This window comes from Cebus imitator, unplaced genomic scaffold (assembly GCF_001604975.1).
Source record: "Cebus imitator isolate Cc_AM_T3 unplaced genomic scaffold, Cebus_imitator-1.0 Scaffold283, whole genome shotgun sequence".
NCBI classification, from domain to species: domain Eukaryota; kingdom Metazoa; phylum Chordata; class Mammalia; order Primates; family Cebidae; genus Cebus; species Cebus imitator.
In genome coordinates, this window is record NW_016107598.1 from 2,614,448 (window position 1) to 2,627,717 (window position 13,270).

General features: G+C 36.3%; 1 protein-coding gene across 1 annotated transcript; it reads right to left on the bottom strand.

The window, feature by feature from the left end:
• Positions 1–1,056: 1,056 nt before the first annotated feature.
• LOC108284790 (pollen-specific leucine-rich repeat extensin-like protein 2) lies at positions 1,057–13,066 on the bottom strand. Its single transcript, XM_017501677.2, has 2 exons — positions 12,908–13,066; positions 1,057–1,750 (listed from the first exon to the last, which is right to left on the bottom strand). Exons 1-2 carry the CDS (start codon positions 13,064–13,066, stop codon positions 1,157–1,159), a joined length of 753 nt encoding a protein of 250 aa, XP_017357166.1. The 3' UTR covers positions 1,057–1,156.
• Positions 13,067–13,270: the final 204 nt, after the last annotated feature.

The following is a 13,270-nucleotide window of genomic DNA, read 5'->3' on the forward strand; positions in this document are numbered from 1 at the left end:
AACACTTTTTCTCTAGATCATTTTGTAATAAGATAAGCTCCATGAATACTATACTTTGACTACCTACAGTATTGCTATTATTGTGCTACTAAAACAGTCCCTGTATCCTGGTAGGTTCTCAAAAGTGAAAGAGAAACCTGGGCAATGTAGCAAAACCCCATCTGTGCTAAAAATACAAAAATATCAGCCAGGTGTGGTGTCGTGCACGTGTAGTCCCAGTTAGTTGGGAAGCTGAGGTGGAATTTGCTGAGCTCAAAAAGGCGTGGCTGCAGTGAGCTGTGATTGCTCCACTGTACTTCAGCCTGGGTGACGGGAGTGAGACCCTTTCCAGGGAGAAAACAAAAAAGGATAGCATTAAATACATACAGAAATTTTGTGCTTACTTTAGGTGTACTGAGAGGTTTTAATTTATGTGTTTGATGGCAATGAGGGAAGTTAAGTGTCCTGAAGGAAAAAGTCAAGCATGGAAAGATACAGCTCTGATAACATCATGAGGCCATTTCCTAAATAGTCTTATCACAATACTTCTGATTGAAATGTCAACGAATAGATACATTAGAAACTTGGAAATCTCAGTCATCATCTTCTTCTTGTTGCCATCTGAACCTATCTTCTATCTCTGTCCTAGTGTAGAAAAAGATTTTCATATTAAGTTCGAAGACTTGTGTTTCACCTCTCAGATATTTAGATTTGCTAGAATTGTGTTTCTTTTCTGTAACTATTTATAAGCAATGATCAGATGATATTCAGGAATTTCTTTGGGCCAGGCTATGGTGAGGGCTAAGGTTTTTCATTTTAGTGTCTATTAATATCCTATTTTGTGCCTTGTAATTGTATGATGGGTTGCCATACTGAAGAGGGCATCTAGTGGGCTATTCTTCTAACTTCATAACCTTACACTTCAAGTCCCAGTGTCTTATTGCATTTTTCCTTACTTTTTTGGCCTTGGGGGACAAGACCAGCCTCTGGTAGCACTAAAATTTGTTTAGGTGACATAACTGAGGGGTAAACTTGTGGCTCTGATAACAGTGGAGACTTCACAGTGTTGCTCAATTCTTTATTTTTCCCTATTAATATAAAGGTTTTTGGGGATTGTTTCACAATTTCTCTATAAGATATTTCTCTCAAAAACTCAGTGCTTTGGAATTTTTCATTCTCATCCAATAATGGAAGTGATTTTGTCTAATAGTCTCTTTGAAGTAGTGTTGAAATTCTCATTTTTGTTAGCAGCAGCAGTAGTTGTAAGGGTGATGGTATCTTCTGTGGTGGTGATGGTTTCTTTTGGAGTTGTTCGTATTTGGGGTGCCAAAGTAGGGAGGGTAGGATCAGTTGGAGAATTTACAGGGAAAAATAGAGGTCCAGGTGGATAGGGTCTTGGTTGGAAAGGTGGCTGTGGATAACCTGGGCGATAAAGGGGATGATGAGGGGATGGTAGGATTCTCCCTGGAACATAGGGTGGAGGAGGGGGTGGTGGGATTCTCCCTGGAACATAGGGTGGAGGAGGGGGTGGTGGGATTCTCCCTGGAACATAGGGTGGAGGAGGGGGTGGTGGGATTCTCCCTGGAACATAGGGTGGAGGAGGGGGTGGTGGGATTCTCTCTGGACCATAGCGTGGAGGAAGGGGTGGTGGAAATCTCCCTGGAACATAGGGTGGTGGGAAAAATCCTGGTCCAAAAGGATAAGTTGGTGGAGGAGGAGCCAGTGGTCCAGGTGGATATGGTCCCCAGGCGCCTCTTTGACTCTCACCAGGCTGTGGAAAAAAGAAGTAAATAATTTTAAATCAGATATCTCACAGTTAAATGTAAGGGTGAATTCTTTCTATGGTAGGGAGAACTCTAAGATGGCCCCAAGATTTCTACTCCCTGCTGGCACATGCTATCCTTTTAAAACAGGTTCTACGATGTCAGAGAGAGAAGAAATTAGAGAGATTTGAAGCTGCAGCAAATGCTTTTCTGTGGGCTTTGAATCAAGATGCCATGCTGTGGAGAGGGCCATGTGGAAGTACATGGCAGACTGGCTATAGGAGCTCAGAGTGGCCCCTGGCTCACAGGCAGCAAGAAAGTAGGGGCTTCAACAACCAAGGGACTGAATCCTACCAACAACCATACAAGCTTACAAAAGGACACCGAGCTACAGACAAAAAAATACAGCAGTGGACACACCTTTTCAGACTTGTGAGACTCTGAACAGAGAAGCCACTTTAGTCAAGCTCAGAGTTATGGCTAAATAAATTGAGATAATCATAAGTTCTTAAAGGCTACTAATTGGTGGTAATTTGTTACTGAGCAATAGTAAATTATTGTATCTAAGTTATAATGTCTGAAAATCTATTTCAAAGAAAAAAGTTTCTCTTTTACCGTCTGAATACTTAGGCTCTCAATGAAAGCTGGGATAGTATTGACTGGAAAAAATATGTAGTGAGCAAAATCTTATCCTTTGCCTATAGTGAGGTCTGCCATTCCAAATTTCAAATGAAAATGCCTTTGTAGCATGGGAAAAACAGGCCTTTTTAAGTCTAATTCAAGAGTTCAGGGTTGTTCTGGGCTTTGAACATTAATAAATTGTGAAACACGTGAGTTCACCTATTTTATGCAATGAGCTAATATAGGAGCTGTGACAGGTTGCCAGAGGTACAAACATGTGTTCTATGAATCTACAGGCTGACTAGTTACAATACAGGGTGGGATAAATAAGATCTAATGGGAAGTAGAATGAATGGAATGAGTCTCTAGGGTTTCATGCCACTATTTGAGTTCTGTGTCTGGCATACAGAGGTTGGGTGAGTGTGGTGTCCTTTTTGAGTCTCTTTCTCATCAGGAAAATGACATTCATAAAAGTGCCCATCTCCTGTGGTTACTGTCAGATTTGTTATGAAATATCACTTGTAAAGTGCCTAGGGTGGTGCTTATCTCAGGTCTGGTTTATATAGAGTACAATTTTTAGAAATAAAAATCTGAGGCTGGGCATGTGGCTTATGCCTGAAATCCCAGCACTTTGGGAGGCTGAGGCAGGTGGATTGCTTGAGACCAGCAGTTCAAGATCAACATGGACAACATAACAAAACCCGATCTTCATTAAAAAATTTAAAAAATAGTTGAAAAGTAGTGCAAGGAACAAATACATTAGGGAGCTAAAGCAATCAGTTCTGGATAGGAAAATAATGAAGGATTGTCTCTTTAAGAAGGAGTCATTTGAAAAGAGACTGAAAGAATATGAAATCAGGAAGGGGCATGCCAAATAGAAGGAAAATCCATAAATGTTCTGGGGTAAGGATGATGTTCCACTCTACTGACGGCAAGAAGTCCAGGTTGCTTGGAGCAGATAGTTTATACAGCACACAAAACTACATTCACTCCTTGTGGTTCTCAGTCCCATCACGTATTTGTTTGGCTGCCCATTATCCTTGGTAATCCTAAACTTTAATATTACCATAAACCATCTGTCTCCTGGATTCTTAATTCCAGATTCTTAACAATGATAGAGGATGTCACAAGTACTGTACCATCAGAAAGTTAGTTACCTTCAGTGCTGCCTGAAATCCTTTTTTGAGGATTATCTTAGATTATCTCTTCCCACTTCTCCAGAGGCCTGTAATTTTACATTGATGCCAGTTTTATCATCGTTTTCCACCTCATCCTGAGTTCTCATCTACCCCACCAAGATGGCTTTCCTCCTACTTCACCAAGATATTGCAGGCAATTAGAAATGAACTTCCCTGATTTACTGGCCACACAACCATGAAGTCATTGATAGCTAGATAGTTTCTTTCTCTTTATAATTCTTTTCTCAGGGACATGGCTCTGTCAGTCTTCCCCTTTTACTTTCTGAAACTTTAATATCTGCCTTTTAATTGGCTCATTTTCTTCAGAAAAGCACTGTCACTGATGTTCAACTCAGTTTTTTCTCCCTATCCTATCAGTTCGGCATCCCGCTCCCAGAATTCTAAATGTAACCACTTCTTATCATCTTTCTTGCTTTCATTCTAACCTGTCACTATTTTTACCAAAATTACTCTAACAGCCCCTTGATATGACCTCTTGATTCTACTCTTGCCTCTTTAACCTAACATGTGCAGAGAGGTTAAAGACATCATTTGAGAAATAAATATCAATTGATATAATTCACCTGTTTATAAAAGAATTAGTTTCAACCACCAATACCCTTGTTGTGACTTTCTTCTTATCTCTTTCCTTCAAAGCAAAGCTGTATGAAAGGAAATTCTATATTTGCCAACACAGTTCTTATTTCCCATTTACTCTTCAACTTGGCCTCTGCCCTTAACATGCCAGCAAAACTTTTATTCCTATCACCAATGAAATGAACAAATAAAAATTTCCAAAGCAATTCTGTGGGACCAGCCTCATGTTTGTCTTCTCTAGCTAGTGATAGTTTGTGGCATTATGGAGAGTGTTTGACCCAAGGGCTGCCAATCCAAAGACTAGTCAGGGTATGTGGAAGTTCAGAATTTGACTTTTTATTGTCAAGAAAACAAATTCGTAGTATAAGAAAATATTTCACACATTTTTATTGTTGAGACAATTAAAAAATTAGCTGAAAGTAACCTTTTAAAGATATCCTGATGTTGATCTAAATATTATGTAATGAAAAATCTTTGTAGTAAATATCTGTTCTTTTCCTAATCTCTTAACTCAGTCACAGCGATTAGCTCCCTTTCAATTGGCTAAAGTAAAATGATAAAAATGATGAAAATACCATATTAGGAAGAACCGCTTCTCTCTCAAAGGGCTATAACTAATGTTAATCTCCTACATTATTCAATTTAGAAATAATCGTGCATACTTTGAATCTAAATGTATAAGTTATGCATACTTTGAATCTAAATTTATTTGTTTTTTGATGGGGCTATAAATAGACTTGCTTTGAGGATTGAAAAAGATAATGTATGTAATGCATTTGGAAAATTACCTATAACAGAGAAAACACTCAAAAGGTGACAGGTTGAATATGACTACTTACCACATCTACAAATATATATACACAAAGGACATGTTACCCTTCACATTTCCAATGTTAGGTAGTTATTAATCATCATGAATCACATAATTTGGAAAAAGTCTCATTTCTATTTAAACTGCTTTGATTATTGGAAAGCTCTATTTTTCAAATGTATCTTATAGAAAAGTTATTATTTGTATAATAACAGCCTGATACATTAAAATAATAAAATGTTTTTCTCTTTTATTCTGAGGACACAAAAATATTGAAAATCAGCTTTATAATGAAGTCATTAAGACATGACTTTTAATGTAGGCCAGTATGTTTTTGACTTATTAAAACTTATGTCCACCCATAATGCATGCAGTAACATGGCCAAAGTCAGAATACTTCAGTCATCTAAGAATGTTCTGCTTTTATTCAAGTTTTTAAAAGTAGAAGAGAGAGGCATTATTTTATGTTTCATGTTTCAGAATGATATAATTGTAGGTTGCCTGCTTTGTGGAAGTCGCAGTCTTCTAAAAAATCAGTTTTCATGTTTTCCCATTAGATCTAATAGATTTTATGGTACTTTGGGAGAAGTTACTCTGGAATTAATCTCCCCCTTCTAACACTGGAATTAATATACCCCTCCTTTCAAATTGTTTCATTCTATTATTTTAAAAAATACGCATTAAAAAATTCTTTGTAATTTTGTAGTGTATTTAGAATGTTCTAAAATGAAAAACTAGGTTGAAGACAATGAACGTAGTTTTCTTTAACCTAGTTTTTAATATATGGTAGGAGTTACTATAAATGTTTATTATTTCCTCAAAATTTAGCATGCAAGGAATCTCCTAAATCCTTTGCAAAATGCATCTTCCCAGGTCCCGTTATGGGATACTCTTATTCAGGCTTGGCTGAGGACTTTAGTACTATATTTTCAGTAAGTGAGTTAGGTGACTCCATATGTTAAGAACAACTAAACAATCTCATTTTACGGTGGTTTTGCCTACTGTGTAATTGCTAGAGCACAGGAATTTACATTTATATCGCTGTTTAATGCAGTCTGATATAGATTTGAGCTTCCCAATATGCAGGTATTTAAATTAAATTATATTTTAAATTTAAATTTAAGCACTAGAACAGTGTTTCATCAATGTGTAATCATTACTAATATTTAAGAAAAGGTAATATTATTAATGTAAAAATAGATCTGAAGTAATGGTTATTGAGAAGAGCATAAAGATGTGTGATCCTGATTAACGATACTTGCTGTGAAACATGTTGCAAGAGCCCAAAGGCCCAAGATCAAGGTCAGTGACTTCATCCTTACGGTTGCCTCTGAAAGTAAGCAAAATAGGTAATCAGTATGATTTTTTAAATTAAAAAGTACTATTTAAAATTTCTCGACACATGGGTATAATGTAGTAAAGATATATTATTGTAGCATTTTTAGAAAATTTGCTTAACGTTATTTTGGATTCAGTATTACAAAAATAAAAACTAGTCCATTATTTTGAAGTCAAATTCTCCTTAGCAAATAGAAGATTTTGTAACTACGGTTTTTGCCTTTAGAGGTAATTCCTTTGAAATGTACAATTATTTACATTGGAATAGTTTCGTATTTTTAAATAGCCTTGTTTTATAGATTTCTATAGCCTTGGGTTTACAATATTAACATATTAACTAGATCATGTGTTATAAATGTAATTCCTTGGGATATCTCAAAAACATAAGAAAGAAATTACTCCGTTTGATGTAGTCTAAGAAAAAAAGAATCTCATTATATATCTCCTAGTGTTAGCAACATTCTACTAAATTAATTTAGTCTGTGATGTGTGGCCTCAAAGTGCTTCCAAAAATCCATATATGGTGGATCAAAGACCAAATCAGAGAACATGGAGATGGCCAGGTATTTTATTCTCAATTGGCTGAAAATTTGCAACACCTGTCAAGTACATAATAGCTTGTGTTCTGGGAAAGCAACTCCATGCATCATTGTACAAATGGTTTCTGGACAGTCAATTCTCCACATAGGTTGAGTGTATTGCCTGAGCAATGCAAGTCTTGAAAGAATCCTATGAACAAAATTTCACTGGATATTCAATTTTATGTGGGTGTGGCTCTTTCTTTTAAGGATTACTGTTCCCATGATCCATTCTTATGAGAAGTTTGAAAAACAATAGAAAAACCAATGATAAAAATATACTACAGAACAATTCCCTCTTTTAGAGTACATCTGAGAATAATCTATCATTATGAAGTTTCAAGAACTTTAAGGAACATCAAGGGGAAAAGTCAATTGTGTACTTGGATGGACTGGTTGTCTGCAATGCCCAACATAAATGCTTTACTCTGACATGTGAATAACAGAATTTTTCAAAATTTAATATGTTTAATGACTTACAATTTTGCATAAAGTGCTTATGTTTTTGGTGATAATTAATGTCCTAAAAAAAGCTCATTAAATGTTATCTTGAAAAGTCTGAGAAAAAAATTAATATTCAAAGTAAAAATTCTTCAGTTAATATTTCCAGGTACATACCTTTGTGTGAGGATCTGTCTTTGAGTTGATTAATCCGCTGGTTGAAATGACTCTTGCCAGTTGAAAGACAGAAGATAAAAAGAGAAGAGACAGGAAATTCCAGTTCTTAAATATTGCAAAGGATTTCTGTTGTCAGTAAGAGANGCTACTTGGAAATAAAATGACTTCTGGGTTGATCCTCTTCAAACAAAGTTAGGAAAGTGGTTCTTGCCAATTTGTCCATCCTTTTTTGCATTTTTGGTCTCATTTCTGGAAAGTATTGACCCATTCAGTATTTGTTGTTTCTTCAGGAAGCAGGTACAACAAGTAATATCCTATCACCTCACGGAAACAATCTGGGGCCTGTGCCGCATCATTTTCTCTTTATTTTAAAGGTAAAGCACCAGTTTTTTTCTATTCCAAGTAATTTTAATGGGCCATCTTTCCTATTTTCTATTTCATGTAATGGGCATTTTTTTTTTTAGTATTTTCTATTTCATTTCAAAGCACTAAATTATGTGTGAAATAAAAATATTTTTAAATTGAATTCTATCATGATCAAGACAGAATTTGGGAACAAAAATGATAATTAAATTTAAAAGTGATTATTTAAATAAGGGATGATAAATACTGCATGCACACACATGTGCACACAGGCACTATACCATGGCCAGTGATGTTCAGAATATTTAAAATTTGCTTGTCTTGATCACAGGGCTATGTTTTGTGGGTTTTTTGTTTCTATTTTTTTTAGTTGAAGGACTGCAATTGTACTCTTCTTTTGTACTTGGGAGTTTGTACATATCTTATCCTGTATATTGTTTCTCACAGTTGGCTTAATTGAGTAAATGCTTCTGAGAAAAATGAATGCTTGGATTAAGATTGGGATCTATGTTTCAAAAATAACAGGAAAGAAAAACCTAGTGGTGGGAGAGGAATAATAGTCAGAAGGTACATGCAGTTTCTCAGTCTTAACTATATTTTATTTCTTCGTGTTTGTGATTATCTTAAGGTAGTAGATTGTTTGAAAGACTATATATATATGTGTGTGTGTATATATATATATATAAACATTTTTTAGGAAGTTCCCCTTTTTTAAAATTATAGTTTAAGTTCTGGGGTACATATGCAGAATGTGCAGGTTACATAGGTATACTCATGCCATGGTGGTTTGCTGCATCCATCAACCTATCATCTACATTAATCTACATCTAATGCTATCCCTTTCCTGGACCCCCACACACCCACAACAGGCCCCAGTGTGTGATGATCCCCTCCCTGTGTGTGTGTGTGTTATCATTGTTCAACTCCCACTTATGAGTGAGAACATGCAGTGTTTGGTTTTCTGTTCTTGTGTTAGTTTGCTGAGAATGATGGTTTCCAGCTTCATCCATGTCCCTGTGAAGGACTTGAAGTCATCCTTTTTTATGGCTGCATAGTATTCCATGGTGTGTATATGCCACATTTTCTTTATTTAGTCTATCATTGATGGGGATTTGGGCTTGTTCTAAGTCTTTGCTGTTGTAAACAGTGCCGCAATAAACATATGTGTGCATGTGTCTTTACAGTAGAATGATTTATAATTATATGGGTATATATCCAGGAATGGGATTGCTGGGTGAAATGATATTTCTGGTTCTAGGTCCTTGAGGAATTGCCACACTGTCTTTCACAATGGTTGAACTAATTTACACTCCCACCAACAGTGTAGAAGCATTCTTATTTCTCCACCTCCTCTCCACATCTGTTGTTTCCTTAGTTTTTAATGATCACCATTCAAACTGGTGTGAGATGGTATCTCATTGTGGTTTTGATTTGCATTTCTCTAACGACTGGTGATGATAGGTTTTTTTTTTTTCACATGTTTGTTGGCTGCATAAATGTCTCCTTTTGAGAAGTTTCTGTTCATATCCTTTGCCCACTTTTTGATGGGTTTTTTTTTTCTTGTAAATTAAATTTGTTTAAGTTCTTTGTAAATTCTGGATATTAGACATTTTTCAGATAAATAGATTGGAATTTTTTTCTCCCATTCTGTAGGTTGCCTGTTCACTCTGATGATAGTTTCTTTTGCTGTACAAAAGCTCTGTAGTTTAAGTAGATCTCATTTGTCAATTTTGACTTTTGTTGCCATTGCTTTTGGTGTTTTATTAATCAAATCTTTGCCCATGCCTAAATCCTGAATGGTATTGCCTAGGTTTTCTTCTAGGGTTTTTATGGTTTTAGGATTTATGTTTAAGTCTTTAATTCATCTTGAGTTAATTATTTTGTAAGTTGTAAGAAAGGAGTCCAGGTTCAGTTTTCTGCATATGGCTAGCCAGTTTTTCCAACACCATTTATTAAATAGGGAATTCTTTCCTCATTGCTTGTTTTGGTCAGGTTAGTCAAAGATCAGATGGTTGTAGATGTGTGGTGTTATTTCTGAGGCCTCTGTTCTGTTACCTTGGTCTATGTATCTGCTTTGGTACCAGTACCATGCTGTATTGTGAAAAAAGTCAATGGCAGCTTGATGGGGATGGCATTGAATCTATAAATTACTTTGAGCTGTATGGGCATTTTTTTTTTTTTTTGAGACAGAGTTTTGCTCTGATTACCCAGGCTGGAGTGCAATGGCACGACCTCGAGCTGTATGGGCATTTTTATGATATTGATTCTTCCTATCCATGAGCATAAAATGTTTTGTATCTTCTCATTTCCTAGAGCAGTGGTTTGTAGTTCTTGAAGAGGTCCTTCACATCCCTTGTAAGTTATATTCCTAGGTATTTTATTCTCATTTTAGCAGCTGTGAATGGGAGTTTACTCATGATTTGACTCTCTATTATTGGTGTACTGGAATGATTGTGATTTTTGCACATTGATTTTGTATATTGAGACTTTGCTAAAGTTGCTTATCAGCTTAAGGAGATTTTGGGCTGAGATGATGGGGTTTTCTAAATATACAATCATGTCATCTGCACTCAGTGATAATTTTACTTCCTGTCTTCCTATTTGAATATGCTTTATTCCTTTCTCTTGCCTTATTGTCCTGGACAGAACTTCCAATGCTATGTTGAATAGAAATGGTGAGAGAGGGCATCCTTGTCTTGTGCCAGTTTTCAAAGGGAATGCTTCCAGTTTTTTTCCCATTCAGTACGATATTGGCTGTGGGTTTGTCATAAATAGCTCTTATAATTTTGAGATATGTTCCATCAATACCTAGTTTATTGAGTGTTTTTAGCATGAAGTGGTGTTTAATTTTATTGAAGGCCTTTTCTGTATCTATTGAGATAATAATGTGGTTTTTGTCCTTGTTTCTGTTTATGATGGATTACATTTATTGATTTGCATATGTTGAACCAGCCTTGCATCCCAGGAATGAAGCTGACTTGATCATGGTGGATTAGCTTTTTGATGTAATGGTGTATTTGGTTTGTCAATATTTTATTGAGGATTTCGCATCAATGTTCATCAGTGATATTGGCCTGAAATTTTCTTTTTCTGTTGCGTCTTTGCCAGGTTTTTGTATCAGGATGATGCTACTCTCATAAAATGAGTTAGGGAGGATTCCCTCTTTTTCTATTGTTTGGAATAGTTTCAGAAGGAATGGTACCAGCTTTTCTTTGTACCTCTGGTAGAATTCGACTGTGAATCCATCTGGTCCTTGAATTTTTTGGTTGGTAGGGTGTTAATTACTGCCTCGATTTCTACTTCTTATTGGTCTATTCAGGGGTTTGACTTCTCCCTGGTTTAGACTTGGCAGGGTGTATATGTCCAGAAATACATCCATTTCTTCTAGATTTTCTACTTTATTTGCATAGAGGTGTTAGCAGTATTCTCTGATGGTACTTTGTATTTCTGTGACATCAGTGGTTATATCCCTTTTATCATTTTTTATTGCATCTATTTGATTTTCCTCTCTTTTCTTCTTAATTAATCTGGTTATTGGTTTATCTATTTTGTTGATCTTTTCAAATAAACAGCTCCTGGATTCATTGATTTTCTTTTCTTCTGCTAGCTTTTGAATTTGTTTGCTCTTGATTCTCTAGTTCTTTTAATTGTGATATTAGTTTGTCAATTTTAGATCTTTCTTGCTTTCTCTTGTGGGCATTTAGTGCTATAAACTTCCCTCTAGACACTACTTTGAATGTGCTCCAGAGATTCTGGTCCATTGTGTCTTTGTTCTCATTGGTTTCAAAGAACTTCTGGCCTCATTTCATTATTTACCCAGTAGTCATTCAGGAGCAGGTTGTTCAGTTTCCATGTAGTTGTGCAATTTTGAGTGAGTTTCTAACCCTGAGTTCTAATTTGATTGCACTATGGTCTGAGAGACTATTTGTTATGATTTCCATTATTTTGCATTTGCTGAGGAGTGTTTTACTTCCAATTATGTGGTCAATTTTAGAATAAGTGTGATGTGGTGCTGAGAAGAATGTATATTCTGTTGATTTTAGGTGGTGAGTTCTGTAGATGTCCATTAGGTCCACTTGGTCCAGATCTGAGTTCAAGACCTGGATATCCTTGTTAATTATCTGTCTCATTCATCTATCTAATATTGACAGTAGGGTGTTAAAGTCTCCCACTATTATTCTATGGGAGTGTATGTCTCCTTGAAGGTCTCTAAGAACTTGCTTTATGAATCTGGGTGCTCCTATATTGAGTGCATATATATTTGGGATAGTTAGCTCTTCTTGTTGCATTGATCCCTTTACCATTATGTAATGCCCTTTTTTGTGTCTTTTGATCTTTGTTGGTTTAAAGTCTGTTTTACCAGAGACTAGGTTGCAACCCCTCTTTTTTTTTTTTTTTTTTTTTTTTTTTTTTTTTTTTTTTTTTTTTTTTTTTTTTTTTTTTTTTTTTTCTTTTTGTTTTCTTTCCATTTGCTTGGTAAATATTTCTCCATCCCTTTATTTTTAGCCTATGTGTGTCTTTGCATGTGAGACAGGTCTCCTGAATACAGCACACTGATAGGTCTTGACTTTTTATCTAATTTGCCAGCCTGTGTCTTTTAATTGGGGTATTTAGCCCATTTAGATTTAAGGTTAATATTGTTATGTGTGAATTTGAGCCTGTCATTATGATGCTAGCTGGTTACTTTGTTTATTAGTCGATGCAGTTTTTTCATAGTGTTGATGATCTTTATAATTTGGTATGTTTTTGCAGTGGCTGGTACTGTTTATTCCTTTCCATGTTTAGTGTTTCCTTTAAGACCTCCAGTAAGGTAGGCCTGGTTACAAAATCTCTCAGCATTTGCTTGTCTGCAAAGGATTTTATTTCTCTTATGCTCATGAAGCTAAGTTTGTCTGGATATGAAATTCTAAGTTGAACATTCTTTTAAGAATGTTGAGAGGATCGATCCAAGATGGCCATTTAGGAACAGCTTAGGGTTGCAGCTCCCAGTGAAAGTGCAGAGGGTGAGTGGACGCCACATTTTTATTGCCCACAGATTAGGAAATTCTCAGGTGGAGGAACCCCATGGGTCGCCAGCGTGGCTGGTTGTGTTGGCTGGCGCGGCTGCTTTGCCCCGCATGGCTGCTTTGTCAGCACCCTGGCGCAGCGGGTTCTCCATATAAAATACACTGGTCCAGGTGCCCTTTTGGCTGGCGATTGGAGCCACGGGAAGTCGCCCATTCAGCTGTTTATAAAGGGGACTGAACAGGGAACCAGGACAGTAGATCCCAGGGTAAAAAAAAGCACCACAAATCTCAGTGCCGCTGTTTAAGCCAGTGCAGTGAGTTGCCACATGGGAAAACACACAGATCCTGGCACCTCTTCAGCAGGCGACTGGAACACCAACTTAAAAAAAAAAAAAAAGCTCTGAGGCAGGGAGCCAGG

Excerpts from the sequence above, each read along its gene's own strand:
- LOC108284790 (XM_017501677.2), bottom strand. The coding sequence starts at position 13,066 with ATGGGCGACTTCCCGTGGCTCCAATCGCCAGCCAAAAGGGCACCTGGA. Across the intron at positions 1,751-12,907 it reads CCACGCTGGCGACCCATGGG|CCTGGTGAGAGTCAAAGAGG; the intron begins GTTCCTCCACCT and ends TTTTTTCCACAG.